The sequence below is a fragment of the Hylaeus anthracinus genome, unplaced genomic scaffold (assembly GCF_026225885.1).
Source record: "Hylaeus anthracinus isolate JK02 unplaced genomic scaffold, UHH_iyHylAnth1.0_haploid 11982, whole genome shotgun sequence".
NCBI lineage: Eukaryota > Metazoa > Arthropoda > Insecta > Hymenoptera > Colletidae > Hylaeus > Hylaeus anthracinus.
The window spans coordinates 13,967,464-13,985,195 of record NW_026534330.1 but is presented as its reverse complement, the minus strand read 5'-3'; the positions used below and the strand labels follow the sequence as shown (position 1 = coordinate 13,985,195).

The window sequence follows — 17,732 nt, the reverse complement described above, 5'->3', positions numbered from 1 at the left end:
CATCTTTCCAGCCGATAGGAGGTTTTAATTGTGAGGTGCTCTACAAATGTGCGTCACAGTCGACTCAATTTGGATATTTCTTGTTGAACAAATTTCTACAGACTACTGAAATATGTATGAAAAGAGGATAAAGAGTTCGACAGAATGAATTCTTTTTTTTCCATCCTACAAAAATTCACGAAAAACCGCTTTTTTTAAACCTTCCAATTCAGGATACCCCCTTAAGCGAGCAACAAAAACCCCACTCGGGAGCTCGCAAAGCGAACGAGCAACAGTAACCAGCTACTTTTATTCTTGAAATTACCGTTACAATAAATGTTGAAGAGTATAACCTTGTACCTCCATGCATTTTCTAATACGTGTTAATGCAAAAACACTCTACGACGAATTTAATTCAATTGCATATATATATATATATATTGATGCAACAATTATTTAATTTTTGTTCTAAAATCGACTTCCTTACCTTACTACGCAATTATCTGAAGACTTGACCTCAGGTTGTTTAACTACGTAAGAGATCATCTGTTTCTCAAGGTTATGATAACATCGAACATTCCCCAAGGCCCATCATTATTCATTACCTTTATCAACAAATTGACCAATAAATTATCCAACGATGGACTTTGCTCTATGTCGATTGTTTCAAATTGTTTACTGCTGTAAACAATACCAGGCAATTACTGTATACTATAATTATGCCATCGTAAGCGCCTCTCGTGATGCGAATATAACAGACTTAACCTTTATATTTCGTAGTGTCATGCAATGATGCTTTCTCGCAATCGGGAGATAATTATCTGTCCTCGTATGCTTGATATCGTATAGCTCTACGGCATCAATAACCTTTGTAACCTGGAAGTGACCTATGATCACCACTTGTCTTACTCCCAGCCAGAGATGGGCAAAATTTGATTGGAATAATGAATGGCCTAATAAAACCAACGTATGGAGATATATTCGTAACGTTTATTCGATCGGGATGTTACTCGATTATAGCGAAATACTACATTTTGTAGCTTTAGTAAGTACTAATTTTCATTCTACGAATAATGTTGTTTATAAATATAAAATTGTTCTTTATCTTTTATTTATCCTTAGAAATTACTATTTAAAGGAGAGTTTTGATCAAATATTCAGTCAATTTCATAAGTATTCGTACCGTCTATGTCTATTGAAGAAGCGAAATACAACATTTTGTAGTTTTAGTAAGTTCTAATTTTCGTTCTGCGAATAACGTATAAAATGTTGTTTATTTTTTATTTATCTTTAGAAATTACTATTTAAATGAGAACTTTGCTCAAATATACAGCCAATCTCATAAGTATCCGTACCGTATATATCTATTGAAGAAGTTTGACTAAATTAAATAATAGTTTTCATATTACTAAGTGAATTTTTAAATATGTACACAAACACGCTTATACATACATGGATATGGGGCATTCCACGCCAAATCGGACGGTTTAAAACATTTTTTTCTTATTTTCTTAATTTTTTGGTATTTTTTAATACCCTTCAAAAGAAGCCTCCTGGTAAATTTTGACATCTTTTTTATCACTGGTTCAAAAAATATCGAATTTTCAACAAAACGCTCTTTTTTGTTTTTCTTTGGTCATAATTTTCTTAATAATAGTCAAAATTCAATTCTTTTTTTTTTCAAAATTTTCGTTTATAGATAGCCTTTACACAAAGAAATACAAAAAAAATATTAAAAATGTTTTCAATCGGGTTTTTAAAACTGTCTGTATCCTTCGATTTTCTTTCCTATCCTTACTTTTAACTTCTATCCATCCTGCAACTTTGAACCCCTGTCCGATAGTGGGCCTTCCATAATTACTATTTTTTTTCCGATGTATAAAAATTAAAAAATTTTTGTTTCGCTATAAATTATTATCAGTATCGATTTTTAACACTATACTTTTTTTTTTACTTATTATATACTGATTTCGATATTTTTAGTGTTCGGAATAAGGATTTAAAAGTAGTAAGTAAAAGTTAATTCTATTTATGAGCAATTATAGCAAACGTTTTTATTTATTTTCGTGTTCTTTTAAAAATTTTACATAAACGATTGTTTTGTGAACACTTTACATTAAGATTTTGTTGCGTGAACATTACACATCCAAAAGTTGAATATAAGACTATAATATTAAAAAAATTAACATAAAGTATTTTTTAAATAAACAAATTGGTTGCTACTCCTTAGGACGGAGGTTATGATACGAATGAACAAACGATGTACGTTGGTATAAAGAAACTGTCGGTGTAAAGAAACAATCAGCAGCGCCACTGAAATTCGTAAAGACACGAATATTTAAATAAATACAAAAATTCTTTACAACAAAGAAAAATAATTTATAATATAATTTTGAAACAATTTTTAAATCAATTTTAAAATTTGGTGTAGAATGCCCCATATATTTCCCTAGTAGCATTTATGGTTCGCCAACGGTTTCCAATAGTTGAGGATCAGTAAGGATATAGTTAGTGTTTTTACCTACAAATGTCCAAATAAGGGCCTACGTTATAGAGATTATGACAATTTACCTACAGATACCCAATGTGGATTTAACAATCACTATAGTTAATCACTATATTAAAAAGAAATTTACAACAGTAATACTACGGTGGTTCAACCAAAGCACGTAGACGTTGTAGAAATCTTACTACAAACAAGAACCTGTTGTTATATTCTAAAATGAGTTCTTTCTCTGCTTATTTCTCTAGTAGCATTTATGGTTGGCCAACGGTTTCTAGTAGTTGGGAATCAGTTAGGATACAGTTAGTGCTTTTGCCTACAAATGCCCAAATAAGGGTCTACGTTAAAAGAATTATGACAATTTTCTTACAAATACCCAATGTTGGGCTAACAATTACTATAGTTGGTTAATTAACAAGAAACTTGCAACAATAATACTACGTCGGACCAACCAAAGCACGCCAACGCTTAAACGTTGTCCTTAGACGTTGTGGAAATCTTGTTACAAACAATAACCTGTTGTTATATTCTAAAATTAGTTCTTTCTATTCTTATTTATGAATAATACTCGCGGTTTTCTATCGTTGGGCCATAATTGGCCCACTGAAGTCTTTTTATGTACAGTATATTGAACTTTATTAATTGATTATTCATCAAATTTGTCTACTTTAATTTCAGAAAGCAAAAATGAAATCAGTTGAAAAGTTTTGTTCCCGGCACAATGACGGAACGAGTCTTTCGACTCTTGTTTATTTTAATTTGTAATCGATACGTTGCTGGGTCGACACCGCCGTCACCGGACAGTTTATTTTTGTTATTCATTATTTTATTGGATTGTCCTAAAAGTTTCTTTCGTGAGTTGCATTCAATTATTTCCTGTGGCAGTGTTTATATAAATAGACAATCTAATTTGTAATGTAACATAAAACATAAAATATTGTGTATGTATTAATTATTAATAAAAGGAAAGAAACTTTTGGGACAACCTAATATTTTATGTTACGCATTGACATTCGCAATAAAGCACAAATAATGATTGAAAATGACGTAGGTGAAGCCAGTTAGAGCCAGCGAATTATGAATGTAATTCACAACGCGAGTGTTCTATTCGTCGAGTTAAAGGTGAAGTGACTGTTATTTATTGCGTGCAGTTGAGTGGAGTTCTGCAGTCGGTATGGTGATCCGTTTTAATGTAAACCAAGTAAGTAGTAAATTAATATGGAAATTGAAAGATCCGTTCGTACAACAGTAATGCTTATTGATTTATTGCATTCTATTTAATATACATTTGTGGTTCATGTGCATTTTTGTCCATAACAACGACTGTTAAAAAACAAAAAACTGGATCACTATGAGACGCGTCTCGTATATACTATATAATATTTTTTCTCTTTTATTTTTCCGTAATGTATAAAGTAATTGAATTTTGAAATTGAAAAGGAATTGAATTGAATAGAGTGCCTGTGCATGTGTATTGCGATCGTTTTTCAGCGAAGACTGATTATTTTATAGAACCATTAGAAATTAGCAAAATACATAGTTACTTATAAAGAAAGGCAACCAAAAAGTATGTGTTCTTCTAATATGCATAACAAAATGTTTACTTTTACTTAATTATTGCAAAAAGGATACTTTTATTTGTATATCTTTTGTACATACTTCCAGTTTAATGTACGCGTAATACAAGGTATACTTAAGTTAAAATGAGGAAACAATCTCGGCAAGTTCATCTATACTAATCTATACCAATATTATAAAGAGGTAAGGTTTGTTTGTTTGTTTGTTTGGTAATTATAAAGAACAGGTACATCCTCACCGATTTCGATGATTTTTAAATATGTTGTAGAAATCAACATTTTGAACAACTTTTTCCTATACATATAACCGTCGCCGGGCCTTAGTTTCCGAGATATTTGCAAAATACCATTGCTGCTACAACAATGAATATTGCGTATAACTACGCGTCTCTGACAGCGTGTGTGTAAGCGTTCAGTAGTCGATTGTTTAGGCTCGGAATACACGTACGCGTCTATGAGTCTGTATGCGTTAGCTATCATTCGCTGGTCGGCTCGTGTTTCAATCTGTTCCGAATTCATTTATACATATAAAGTAGCGCATGATCTGTATTCGTACAGTAAAAAAATGGGGTTCCGGGGGCTCGCTCCCGGTCGGGGGTTTGGTGACAAAGCCCCCAACAACGAGTACTGCAGCGCACCACTCAGGTGTGTACACGGTTAGCCTGAGGGGTGTTTATGCTTTTCATATATGCTTTTCAATTTTTGTAAAAGGATTTTGCGCGAAAATTATACGCATCAAAATTACGGGAACTCACAGACGCGTACGTGTATTTCGAGCCTAAACAATCGACGACTGAACGCTTACACACACGCTGCCACAGACGCGTAGCTATACGCAATATTCATTGTAGTAGTAGCAATGATATTTTGCAAATATCTCGGAAACCAAGGCCGAACGACGGTTATATGTATAGGAAAAAGTTATTCAGAATGTTGATTTCTACAACATATTGAAAAATCATCGAAATCGGAGAGGATGTACCTGTTCTCTATAATTACCTAAATTTGATATCTGAAAATTTGTAAATCAAGTCGAAAGAAAAGCATTGCTTGTCTACTTTATCGGCGTACCCTGACCAAATGGTTGGATATACGTGAAAATAATTTAATACAAAAATATTGGTTATCAATAGATCCCAAAAAATTCAGCAACAGCAAATTTATATTTAAACTACAATAACTTTCTTATGTTAAAATGAATTGAAAATTATAAGGTGAACTTAAAGGGTACTTATTAAGTATAATTTATTAATCTTTATACAAACGAATCATTGTATCATCTGAGAAATTTCATGAAGAGAAAATGTGCCCTTTACAGCATATTACTTGGTCTCATAGTTTAGGAGATAATGAAAAAAAAAAGAAAAAAACATACATGTCGTATTGAGTAACCTCCTCCTTTTCGAAGTCGGTTAAAAAATGAAAATAATTCACAGAGAAATGAATTATAGGTCATTCATCACACGACCGATTCGTCATTAATAGACTGCGGATCTTTATGCAAAATAAAATTTTCGCGAACATGCCTACAAAAATTGAACCTAAATAAGAATTTATTTTATTCTGCAAATATTATAACATAAACTCTACTTTCAATCTCTTTTATATTCTTGCATATTGTTTGCATTTTGTAGTTTCTTGCACATTCAAATTTCCTATAAATGCATAAAGATCCGCAGTCTAGTCATTAACATTTACATTTAAGGCCAGGTTACACCAATAAAACATGTTTTTTTAAATAAATTTTGTTTATAGTAAAAACAATATTTCAGAATCAAACTTTTTACAACTGAAAGTACATATATTAAACTATTTGAAAAAAATAATTTTTTTTCTTTTTTTTAAATGGCGGCTCCGAAAATGGCTGCTCAAACTCGTCCAATTTGTTGGCTGGTGTCATCATTTCTTGGAAACAAATCATCTGAAAGCAAAAAATAAAACGGTTTCATATTCTGTATCGAATTGGCATGGTCGGTACTACAATGAAACATTTTCACCGAAAAAAAAAAACAAAATGGCGGACTTTTGAATTTTTCAACCTTTTTTTTTCACTTTTAATGGTTAATAACTTTTTTAAATAACAATGAATATTTTTGTTTGCAGTACCGACCATAGCCAATTCTATACAGAATATGAAACCGTTTTATTTTTTAAAAAATAAAAAAAAGAAAAATTTTTTTTTCAAATAGTTTAATACATGTACTTTAAAAAGCTCTAAAAAGTTTAATTCTGAAATATTGTTTTTACTACAAACAAAATTTATTTACAAAAACACGTTTTATTGGTGTAACCTGGCCTTAAAAATTTATCTCTCTCCTACACCCAGTTAAATGCGTTCATCTGTTACGAAGAACCCAACTACATACTTACATATACTACAGTAATTATTGCACCTACGCGAATAAGAATAATATTCTACGCGGGTGAAACCTCGGGGCGCAAATAGTCTAAAATATTAATAAAAAATTCACATGCAAATGCTCGCTGACATGCTTATCCTAAAGGACACCAGCCAGGTAATCCTATACTATACACGAGGAATGCTAGAATATAAATAAACTGTATTATCACCTCCATTTTTATTTACCGATACTGATCTCGATTCAGTAATCGTTCCCATGAACGATTTATTTTTAATGGCATATGCAGCCTTCTTTATGTCCACTCCACAATTCATGAAATATTAATCGACCGACGACAACGTTCAACATTTTTATTTTGAATCGTTCGTTCAACGATTTATCCATGCGTTTAATTCATCGAGGTAAAGATTCAACGTTTCCTTCGTGTTCGCAACCGTCGGCTATGTGCGTCCATTGATTTAGCAATAAAGATTTATTCCAGTCCTGACATGTTTGATAAATCACTCGCGCGGTTGGGGGAGCGTGACCAACAATAAACATAACGACAAATTGCAATCGCGTGACGACGATATTACTTAACTTTGATGCACGCAACCGATCAAACCTAATATGGTGATTCTCCGTTTCCACGTAGATGATTTTAATGCAAATTTCTTTAATTATCTGTTAGGAAACGGATCATATGAAGTATTGTGAACTTTAGTCGAAGCGAGGACTCGCTATGAACAGTATTTTAACTTGAATTTCTCGAGTTTCAAGAGATTAAACCACTTTGGTCGTTTAGAAAAATCGAATCATTTTTTTGCGCAAAATACTCTCTACAGGGTGTCCCAAAAATGTTGTAACACCTTGAACAGGGTGCTTCGGGAGGTAATTTGAAACAACTTTTTCCTTAGCGAAAATGTTGTACGAGGCGTCGTTGAGGAGATATTAATGGAAAACCCCGAACAATCAGTGCGCGAGTATGCCGGTGGAGCGGTCGCGGTAGCGAAGGCTACGCGCTAGTCCGCTGCGCTCCAACGGTATACTTACGGTCTGATTGGTCGGTGTTTTCCGTTAATATCTCTTTACCGAAGCCTCGTACAACATTTTCGCTAAGGAAAAAGTTGTTTCAAATTACCTCCCGAAGCACCCTGTTCAAGGTGTTACAACATTTTTGGGACGCCCTGTATATACGAAAATGATATCCCATTAATTAGAAATTAATATCGAAAGTTTAAAGGTAGATTTGAGTTCTAGAAGTAGGGCCGCGTATGAATGTAAGGAAACTAAACTTTTTTTTTTGGAAACAACACTTTCAAAAAATCGGTTGGCACTCTAGCCTCGGCAACTTGTAATCAATCGACTTGAATCTCTTTTTATGTAATTATCATATGTTTTCGTAATGAAATAGGTAGAATTTTTTTATTATATTAATATTTGTATTTTTTATCCAACTTTAGGTTTCGCAATTTTAGGCTAATTTTGTATACTTTACTTTGGAACGATACCATTTTATTGAAAATGTATATTTTCAAAAACGGCTATGTATTTCACTAGCCTATAGACTAAGAAAACTAATTAGTTTTGTTTCATTGTTCTATTATAGTTCGAACCTGTTTTGAGTTATCGTGCTCACCGCATAATCATTTATTATTAAGACGCTCCACTAAATCGTCTGCCAAGCCGCCATTTTGATAAAACATGAACAAAATAAAAAATTATTCTCCATTTGAATACGTATACAATATATTAATGTACTTCAATGTAAATAAAATCTCGTTATCGCTTCAATAATGTTTCGTAGAAAGGGTTCAAGTGCAGACTACATTTCCTTCAGAAGAAGCAATAAATATTTTTTTATCCCTAAATCTAGAAAATTCAGGGCGGACATCCCTGGGACGTACAAAATTTAGGTCCCATGGACGTTCGTAGTACGTTCCGGCCGGACGTCTCTAGGACGTATAGAATTTAGGTCCCATGGACGTTCGCAGGACGTTCCGGCCGGACGTCCCTGGGACGTACAAAATTTACGTCCCATGGACGTCCTAAGGGCGTCCGACAACGGACGTCGGACGTTTGGACGTAAATTGGACATAAAATGGACGTCCATGGGACGTCCGGTGCTATCTGGGTACGAATATACAGGGTGTCCCAAAACTCGGGCAGGGGCCGGAAATGGGGGGTAGCTGAGACGATTCTGAACAACAATTTCCTTTGCAAAAATGTCGGATGGGGCTTCGTTAAGGAGATATTAAGCGAAAATCCCGACCAAACAGAGCGCGCGTAGACCGTTGGAGCGGCCGCGGTAGCGAAGGTTACGCTCTGGCGGCCGCGCTTGTACGCGAACAAGTGACTCGACGTGCATCGAAGGACATTGACGCTGCCGTCTAGCGCGTAGCCTTCGCTACCGCGGCCGCTCCAACGGTCTACGCGCGCTCTGATTGGTCGGGGTTTTCGCTTAATATCACCTTAACGAAGCCCCATCCGACATTTTTGCAAAGGAAATTGTTGTTCAGACTCGTCTCAGCTACCCCCCATTTCCGGCTCCTCCCCGAGTTTTGGGTCACCCTGTATATATATTTCATATAATTTATTAATTATAAACACTTATTCGTTCAATTTATAAATAATTATATATACCTGCAATTTTTTTTCTAGCTGCAAAAAATTTTAATGTTAATGATGAAATGATAAAATGACTCCATTTCTATAAGGTCTACATAAAAAGTCTAAATTAAAAACACTAGTGGTATGGATCTAGTCTGTAAGGTACCTGACAATTCAGATTTTGACAATTTACCTTGTAATGAAAATGGATAAACATTTTACAACAGTTGCTGCAATTTGTTAACGAATAACCTCCAAGCCTGTGGTTCCCTTCATTTATATAAGGTCTGCATAAAAAGTCTAAACTCAAAACACTTTGGTGGTATGGATCTATATTAAAAACAGTTTTCTGTATGAATAAAGCTATCTGGCAATTCAGATTTTGACAACTTTACCTTGTAATCAAGATCGATCAACACTTTACAACACTGGCTGCAATTTGTTATTAAACCCTACAAGAAAAGTCTAAATTGAAAACATTTTGCTGATATAAATATAATTAATAATGCAATAGTGTTAAATCTTTTGACACTTGGTAGCTTATGAATGATGACATCTGTTTCGACTCTCGACGCTCGATGGCCGACGAGCCATGCCGAACCGAATGATTCCGAGAGTCGACGAACGACACTCGGCTTTTGCTTAGCTCCTATTTGCTAAGGGTTGACGACGGGGAAATCATACGAAAAATACCGTTTCTGACAGATTAATGACATGATATTACGATATCTCAGTTGTACGTGGACCGATTTTATTGATTTTGGTTTTATTCGAAAGCTTATATGCGGTTTACATCAGAAAAATGTCTTTAAATTTAAAAAATATTGCAGCTCCAACGGCATATGTACGCGGTGACGGATAATTTTTTATGTACTTGGCGCCGAGACGCTACCGCGTCTCTAGATTATTTATTCTTGCGTATCATTATATTCATAACTCTTAACATATAATATATAACATATAACTCTTGTATAACTCTTAATGTTTTTTACGTGCCTTCCGTACGAACACATGTACACATGTACATGTATGAACTAACTGAATATGATTACTAATGACTAGTACCTACGTACATCGTATGCTAAAAGTATTTAATCTCGATGTACATATATTATGCGTTAATTTTTATAAAATGAAATTAGGGTAACTCGTTTACTTTGCTCATGATCCTCTATAAACTTTAATCCACTGTTGATTAATATAGATTAATGTGCTAAATTTGTACTAACTCTTAAGGAGTACCAAGATAAATTGATGAAACATTCACCCCAACATGCGATCAAGAGATTACGGTTACGCATAGATTAACTTTCATAAAAATTAGCAGAAATATTGTAAAATTTTAATATCTGTATAATGGAGGATATATATTTTAAAATATATGAATTATTATTTTCATTAACAGTCAGTCCCATAAGTATTCGTACCCTCTATGTCTAATGAAGTTTCAATTACATGATAAGTTTGATGTTTCCAAATAAATTACTGATTTATAAATATGCATACACGTGTAAAGTTTATTCATGCACATATGTGTAATGAAACATGTATTTGAAAACATCAAATCTATCCTTTTACTTAGAAAAATTTATTCAATAAACGTGAAGGGTGAAATACTTATGAGACTAACTGTATGTAGGTATTATATGATTTCAGGAATATCCTACCTAATAAACTTACAAATTATACATATACGAACGATTGTTTGCAAATCAATCTGCAATACATTTTAATTGACGCATGCACTTTTCAGCAATGATTGCTACGACTGTAAAATATTCAAGGTATTTCGTCTCGTTAACACACAGATTCGTCGTCATCTTTTTTGCGGTAATTCATCCGTTGTATTTTGGTCATTATTACTCATCTTCCTTTCTTCCTCTTGAACGCCACACGTCGCATAAGATTTAGTGCGCGGCAGCTGAGCCTGCTTTGGAATCGTTTAAACTGGATGCTGTTTTTGTAATCGATTCAAGGCTTCTCTTCAATATAGATGAAACTGGTTAGGTATCGAGATATAAAATATGCTAATCATCCATTAAGTAATGTGCTATCTTTGAGACTTATAAAAAGCAGAAGTGTGAAATTACCGATTTCTCTTATAAAAGACACCCTTATACAGGGTGTTTCAAAAATGTTGTAACAGCTTGAAAGGAGTGGTTCGAGAGGTGATTTAAAACAACTTTTTCCTTAGCGAAAATGTTGCCCGAGAAAACCCCGACCAATCAGAGCGCGAGTATGCCGGTGGAGCGGTCGCGGGGTAGTGAAGGCTACGCACTGTGATTGGTCGGGGTTTTCTGTTAATATCTTCTCAACGAAGCCTTGGACAACATTTTCGCTAAGGAAAAAGTTGTTTCAAATCACCTCCCGAACCACCTCTTTCAAGGTGTTACAACATTTTTGGGACACCCTGTATATGGTGGATGACGATGAAATGGGTGCGTAGTAACAGAATAAAAATGTCCCGTTACATAGCTTGAAAAGTGGAGGAGGAATGCGATGAAGGACGAAACTTATGTGGTCCAATATTTCGGAAACTATTAGATCATCCGCACACTAAGCTATTCAAAAGAAACGTAATTGATTGGTTACTAAAACCACAAACTAGTTACTTATTGGTTAGTAATGATTTTAAACATTTGTAGAAAAAGCGTTACAGCAAAGTCATATTCTCGATCTTCAACAAATATTGTTAATAATTCATGGAACTATTGTCAGAAATTAATTTTTAGTTATTTCAGCTAACAGATATAACGATATAGACAAATTTCTCACGATTACAGTTTTCGATGAACACTAATTCTAATTCTTATTAATATTTAATCGAAGACTGAATGTTACTATATGCATTGTAAATATTCCATTAATTCGGAAATGTATATATTTAATGCATTTTAAAGTTTCCGATTATAGTACTAATGTTTTTGGAGAAAGTAATATTTCCGAATATGAAAAGTTGAGAATAAAATTTCAATAAGTGATCGCGAGATATTTCTCTATATTTTAATATCTACTGATTGGAACAAATAAAACTTAATATCTCCGACATAAGTAAACATTTGTGATACATGCAATACAATTCAGTGTTCGATTAAACATTAATAACAATTACGGTTCAGAATAAGTATTCATCGAACACAGTAATCGCGAGAAATTTGTCTATATCTTTATATCTATTAGCTGAAATAACTAAAAATTAATTTCTGACAATAGTTACCTTATGATTAACAATCTTTGTTCAGACAATGATCTGTATAATCTCCTGCGGAACTGTATTTCCGTGATACAGTGCTGCTGGTTTGTAAGTTTGAATCTTCGAACGGCCGTGTTTTGCGATACTTCCGCTAGACGGTGCATATTCTCGCTCGTGAAAAGTCATCTGGAATAGATAAGTCAGCTTCAGAAACTATCATAGGTATCGCTTCTCGGCCTTATGGCTAAGATCAAAGTGTAGTATCTGTTCTTATCAGCTTAATATCTGATACACTCCCCATTGGGGAGTCAGAATATTAATCTGATTTTTGGAAATTGACGGAGCAGTTGGAGCTTGCTCCACCTCTGTCGCGAGTCAGCCTGGCATTGCAGTGCCGCCAGGATTGGCTCAATGACTTAATACAAACATAAATTTTTCAGAAATAGAACTGTTGTTCTCAGGTTAAATTCCAAAACTCTCATATCAATTATATAGATAGATAATTGAACTTTATGTATGCCGCAGGGTAACGATAAAAATAGAGATTTAATCAAATCCCTAAGGTAGATGAAATCAATTCACGGGAGAATGTTAAAGTAACAACTCTGTGAGGTCCATTTCCCTAAAGAAAGTAAGTGATTTGATCAAATCCCTTGATTGTTTTAGTGTAAAGGTGAAATAATATTGTTTAGATATTAAAAGTATTAATTTAGTAAATCATGCGTTATTAAGTGTAGAGTAGGTAATACAACATAATCGTAGAAACATAAATTATTTATTAATTACATTCCTTAAATATATACTTTTTGTTTTTTAAAATATCAGATGAAGTACCTATTTCGTTAGTACCGTTAGTACCGCTAATTAGTCTCGAATAAATAATTTATGTTTCTATGAGTATTGTTGTATTACCTATTGTACTTTTAATAACGCATGATTTACTAAATAAATACTTTCAATATCTAAACAATATTATTTCATCTTTACACTAAAACAGTTAAGGGATTTGATCAAATCATATTATTTCATCTTTCCACTAAAACAGTTAAGGGATTTGATCAAATCACTTACTTTCTTTATATTTCCTGCGACATGTACAACAATAACCAAATTGCTCAGAACTTCATTACGTACATGTAATTGGATTCCGTAACTTGATCCTACAATTGAAAAAAGCTCTATACAATTATTATATAATTGAAACTTATGTTCTTTAAATATATATTTAATGAATCAATGTTCTAGTTTATTCTTAGTTTTCCTAATGTATAGCACCTGAAAAGTAGATGATATATTTGGCAATTTTTTAAGAGAAACGTATAAAAAGTATATCTCAATCCCAAACTATTTCTATATATTCATATATGTATATTTAAAGTATATTCTCACTACTTTCGACTTATAGGATTGGAATCAACATTTTATAATGTGGAAACACATCTCGGAATACATTACTGAAGAATCGAATACCAACACTTTTATAATACATACCTTTGTGTTATTAAGAACGACATACAAGTTTTCCTGTTCTTATATTCTACGGGTAAGGATTTCCATTTCGCACAGAATGTTAGTACAATACAAATAGGATAATTTTATATAATGCAAGAAAACAAAATTTCAGATAATACGTATTTCGTAGTTTAATATGTACTTTAAATACACAAATTGTCGTGAAAATTGACTACCATTTTCCAATGAAAATATATTAATGTTAATACATAATTTATAAACATGAATTTTTATAGAAACTAATTATATACTTGAATACTAATTGAATACTTTGTTCTTTTACGGACCACTAGTACCAGCCAACTATTGTTATTGCATGAAACGTATTGATTATAGATTGTCACTAAAAAGAATGATATAAAATAATTTTTGGAAAAAACAATTATTATCTTCCAAAAAGTTGAGATATCGAACAGCTGTGAAATTTTCTTCGAAGAAATCTGGCCCGATTAAGTAACCATTTAAAATGTCCCACAAGACATTGACACTAATTATGGCAACAACGAAAATTCTAATAGAAAGAGCGGAACTCTGTATTATAGAAGATGGATCTGCATGGAACGCAGTTCGAGGATCTGATGTAACCTGATTTATTTTCTAAGGATTCATTTTTCATTAAAATTACGTTTTTGCAGTTTTCGAGTTTAGAGTCATTTCAAGGTCATAGTAATGTATAATACACCATTGAATTCGTCTCGACGTCAACAACGACTCCATGACGTCCAAAACATGTTACCATTTTAAAAAGTCAAAGTGACCTTTACTTTCTTACGTAAAAAATATTTGTTCAGATTTAGAAATATTCAAACATGTAGCTTATCAAGGACTGATAAACTTTTGTCTAACACACTTTTTAATTGCACTACCAGAAATACCTAAAACAAAAAGGTGACATATCTTAACAGGTAGATCCTGTATATTACGAATTTGCATGCATTGTAGTGTCTTCAATTTTTTTCTTAAGGGGTTAGTCGCAGTCAGGAAAATGAAAACGGACAGTTTCTTGTGTGTTTTTTGTAAAGTATTAAATAATAATTTTTCTGAATGAAATGTAAATATATTACAAAGTATGTCTCAAAGAACTATAAAAGAATGTTTGTTTTAAAAATAGGTAATTCATTTCGTCCTAACAGGCGATGGCGTGGGTGACCGCTTGATTTGCGGTGAGCAAGATTTCTTCAAACTGGTACACCTGAAAACAAAACTAAAGGTAGATTTAGAAAATATATTAGACCAACGGGGCCCTTATCGAAGGATTTTTTATTTTCTTGTATACTTTTTTTTTATCCAGCATTGAATCGCTTAATTTTAGTGAAAAAATTGAGAATCAACTTCAAATGAACGCCATCTTGTTTTAAATTAATTTTTTCCAAAATCCTTCGTTCAGGGGCCCGCTAGACTAATCTATTTTCGAAATCTACCTTTGTTTTTGTTTTCAGGTAAACCAGTGTAGAGAAATCTTGCTCACCGCAAACCTATGTTTTTAAATCATCGTCTACGTCATCGGCTGTTATGACGATATAAATTAAACGTTTCTTAAAACAAAAAATGTTTTTAAATTCTTTAAAACATACTTTATAATATACTTAATTGTTACTTATGCAAATTATTATTTAATAACTACAAAAAAAATCACAAAGAAATGTCGTTTTTCCTCTTCCTGATTGCGACTAACTCCTTAAACAAAAAAACTAAAGATTTTCTTGTTTATTACTTCATTACATCGTCGAAATTGTAGCGATATATTCGTTTTTCACGAAAGAGATTCACTAGTGAGTTTTATCAAAGTTGCTTGCTATAAGGAAGAGAGTATGTCTTTTATTTGTTTTTTTCATCACGTGAAGACCAGTCTCCGGGAGTTTCATATTTTTCTTCTTTCATTCCGTCTTCCCGACTTGCATGACCGTGAACTGCCGCATGATTAACGACGCCGAGAGAATTTTTCTGCACCTGAACGAGTTTCTAAAACATGGAGCACACTGAATATACATTTTTCCAGGAAAACCTCGTGTCCTGCCTTGTGACGCACGCAAGGTAGCCGAATATTCGCTCGACAATGCAGACTTTGGTCGTTTCAGGTTCTTCTGAATCCGGCGTGGATGCAAAAATAATTTAAATAATACATTTGGTGATGATATTTTACTCCTGTATGCTATTCAAAGGGTTCGATAATCAGATTTGTTGGAATATTTACTAAACAGCAACATGTCATTTTAAAATTCTTATTTAAATTCAATTTATCTAGGTACGTTTACAAACATTTCATTTTTTCTAATTAAGAGTATTATTAAGAAGTTGATTGTTTTGACAAAGTTTTACAAAATTTTACATGTAAAGTTGATACATACTGCTTGCGAAGGGCTCGATTAGCAGTTCATTACATACTTACTTAAAAGCGATTGTACATAAATTGCAATATGAAAAATATAACACGATAAATTTATTTATTTAATGAATTTCTTTCTCTTTCAGGACGATGACCAGATCCTTATGATTTTTGTTGGAATATTTACTAAACAGCAACATATCTTTTTATCTAAAAAATTCATGTACTGAGAATGAATGCACAACGTTATATCTGTCACTGCAGAATAACGAAAGAGAAAGTTTTTGTTTAGGCTATGGCCTACCCTCTGTTACGTTCCCGTTCTAAATTTCCTTATTTGGAGTCGGATGTGCGCACCCGGTATTCTTCGCGTAGGCATAAGAATTCGAGACCAATGCGAAGCTAGGGCATAGTCCCTCGGAAATCTCGGAATCGTACAATGTACTTTCCCGCCACCCCTTGGCCTATGATTTTTGGGTATAAAAAGGGTGACGACGAAGGCATATCGGGTCTAGACAAAGTCTAGAAAGGGTTCTGTACACGTCTGTGCGTGCTCTTACGATATTTCTACACGAGGAAACTTAGTGAGATCGGTTCAAGTCCCCTTCGAGCAAAATCTTAACCATACAGTACGTAGTCTACTGTTAGGCATTATTTTGTCGTTGTAGTCGTCCCCCGTTTGCTCGCGTTCGTGAAAACCGAGAAGGATTAGATTCTAGCTTCGCGGAATCGAAACTATATTTTTAAACTCAGTTCATATTTGTAACATTAGCTTACCATTAGTACACCGCGACAATTACTCTTATAACAATTGTAAGTCCCGGTGCATATCGGAATATATGTATAATCATTTTTAATTAGTGTTGATCAATAATACCCAGTCCAGGACCCACTAAGGTGTACCTTTGCCGCTCGAGGTACATCAAAAAACTGTTACGAGGCCTAATACTAACATTTCCTGCGGCTCCCCACGTTAGCCATACGTGGGTTCGTCCTCGATAACCAACCTCCTAGAGCTCCCTACGTTAGCCATACGTAGGTTCGTCTCCGCGTCTACTTCCTCAAGGCATCTAGTGCCACCCTAACAACACTGGTCAAGCCATTAACAAAAAAACCATATTCCGATAGAAAAGCCCCGGCTACGCAGCCGCCCCCTCCGGCTCGTAACACCTCTCAAGTTCCTAAAAGGACCCTTCCTGTAGGTTATCTAGTTTACAAAATAAAAAAAAAATGTACATTCAATGCCACAATTTTGTTCTTATGTATTTTGGCCTACTAAACTCGAAAATCGCAAGAAAAATCTTTTCTATGCATAGGTTTTTTTTATATGAATTTTTGAATTTTTTTCGATTTTTTTCTGACATACCTTCACATTTTAGACCATATCTCGAGTTAGAAATGTCCGATTGGGTCACGCTAGATGCCATTTTAAAGGTAATCGAATTTCCAATAATTGTTTTTTACATTATTTTCCAATCGGTTCAATAGTCTAAGTGTTACGAGCCAGTATTTACGAGAAACTTTGATTTTTTCGGCTAAAATAGAACACGACTATTTCCTCCATCGCCATGGAAAAATAGAATTGTTAAATTATGTCCAATTTCTTATTGTCTACGTATAGATCGCACTTTTATGAAGAAAACAAGCTTTGGTGAAGAAAATCTATGGATAAATACCGGAGTTAGGAACA

At 33.6% G+C, this 17,732-nt stretch overlaps 1 protein-coding gene, 2 long non-coding RNA genes and 1 other non-coding gene across 4 annotated transcripts in view; all 4 read left to right on the top strand.

The window, feature by feature from the left end:
• Window positions 1–3,583: 3,583 nt before the first annotated feature.
• LOC128886376 (serine/threonine-protein phosphatase 6 regulatory ankyrin repeat subunit A-like) overlaps window positions 3,584–17,732 on the top strand; it is a 48,736-nt gene continuing 34,587 nt past the window's right edge. The window contains exon 1 of the mRNA XM_054141198.1: window positions 3,584–3,683. Within this exon, the coding sequence (XP_053997173.1) occupies window positions 3,657–3,683 (27 nt within the window). The 5' untranslated portion in view covers window positions 3,584–3,656. The remainder of the gene's footprint in view (window positions 3,684–17,732) is intronic.
• LOC128886447 (uncharacterized) overlaps window positions 6,483–17,732 on the top strand; it is a 22,979-nt gene continuing 11,729 nt past the window's right edge. Inside the window, exon 1 of the long non-coding RNA XR_008459827.1 lies at window positions 6,483–6,575. This is a non-coding gene — a long non-coding RNA (uncharacterized LOC128886447). The remainder of the gene's footprint in view (window positions 6,576–17,732) is intronic.
• LOC128886514 (U2 spliceosomal RNA) lies at window positions 12,429–12,621 on the top strand. Its single transcript, XR_008459855.1, has one exon. It is a non-coding gene; the product is annotated as a U2 spliceosomal RNA (small nuclear RNA).
• Window positions 13,659–17,666, top strand: LOC128886454 (uncharacterized). Its single transcript, XR_008459835.1, has 4 exons — window positions 13,659–13,747; window positions 15,716–15,961; window positions 16,189–17,029; window positions 17,082–17,666. It is a non-coding gene; the product is annotated as an uncharacterized LOC128886454 (long non-coding RNA).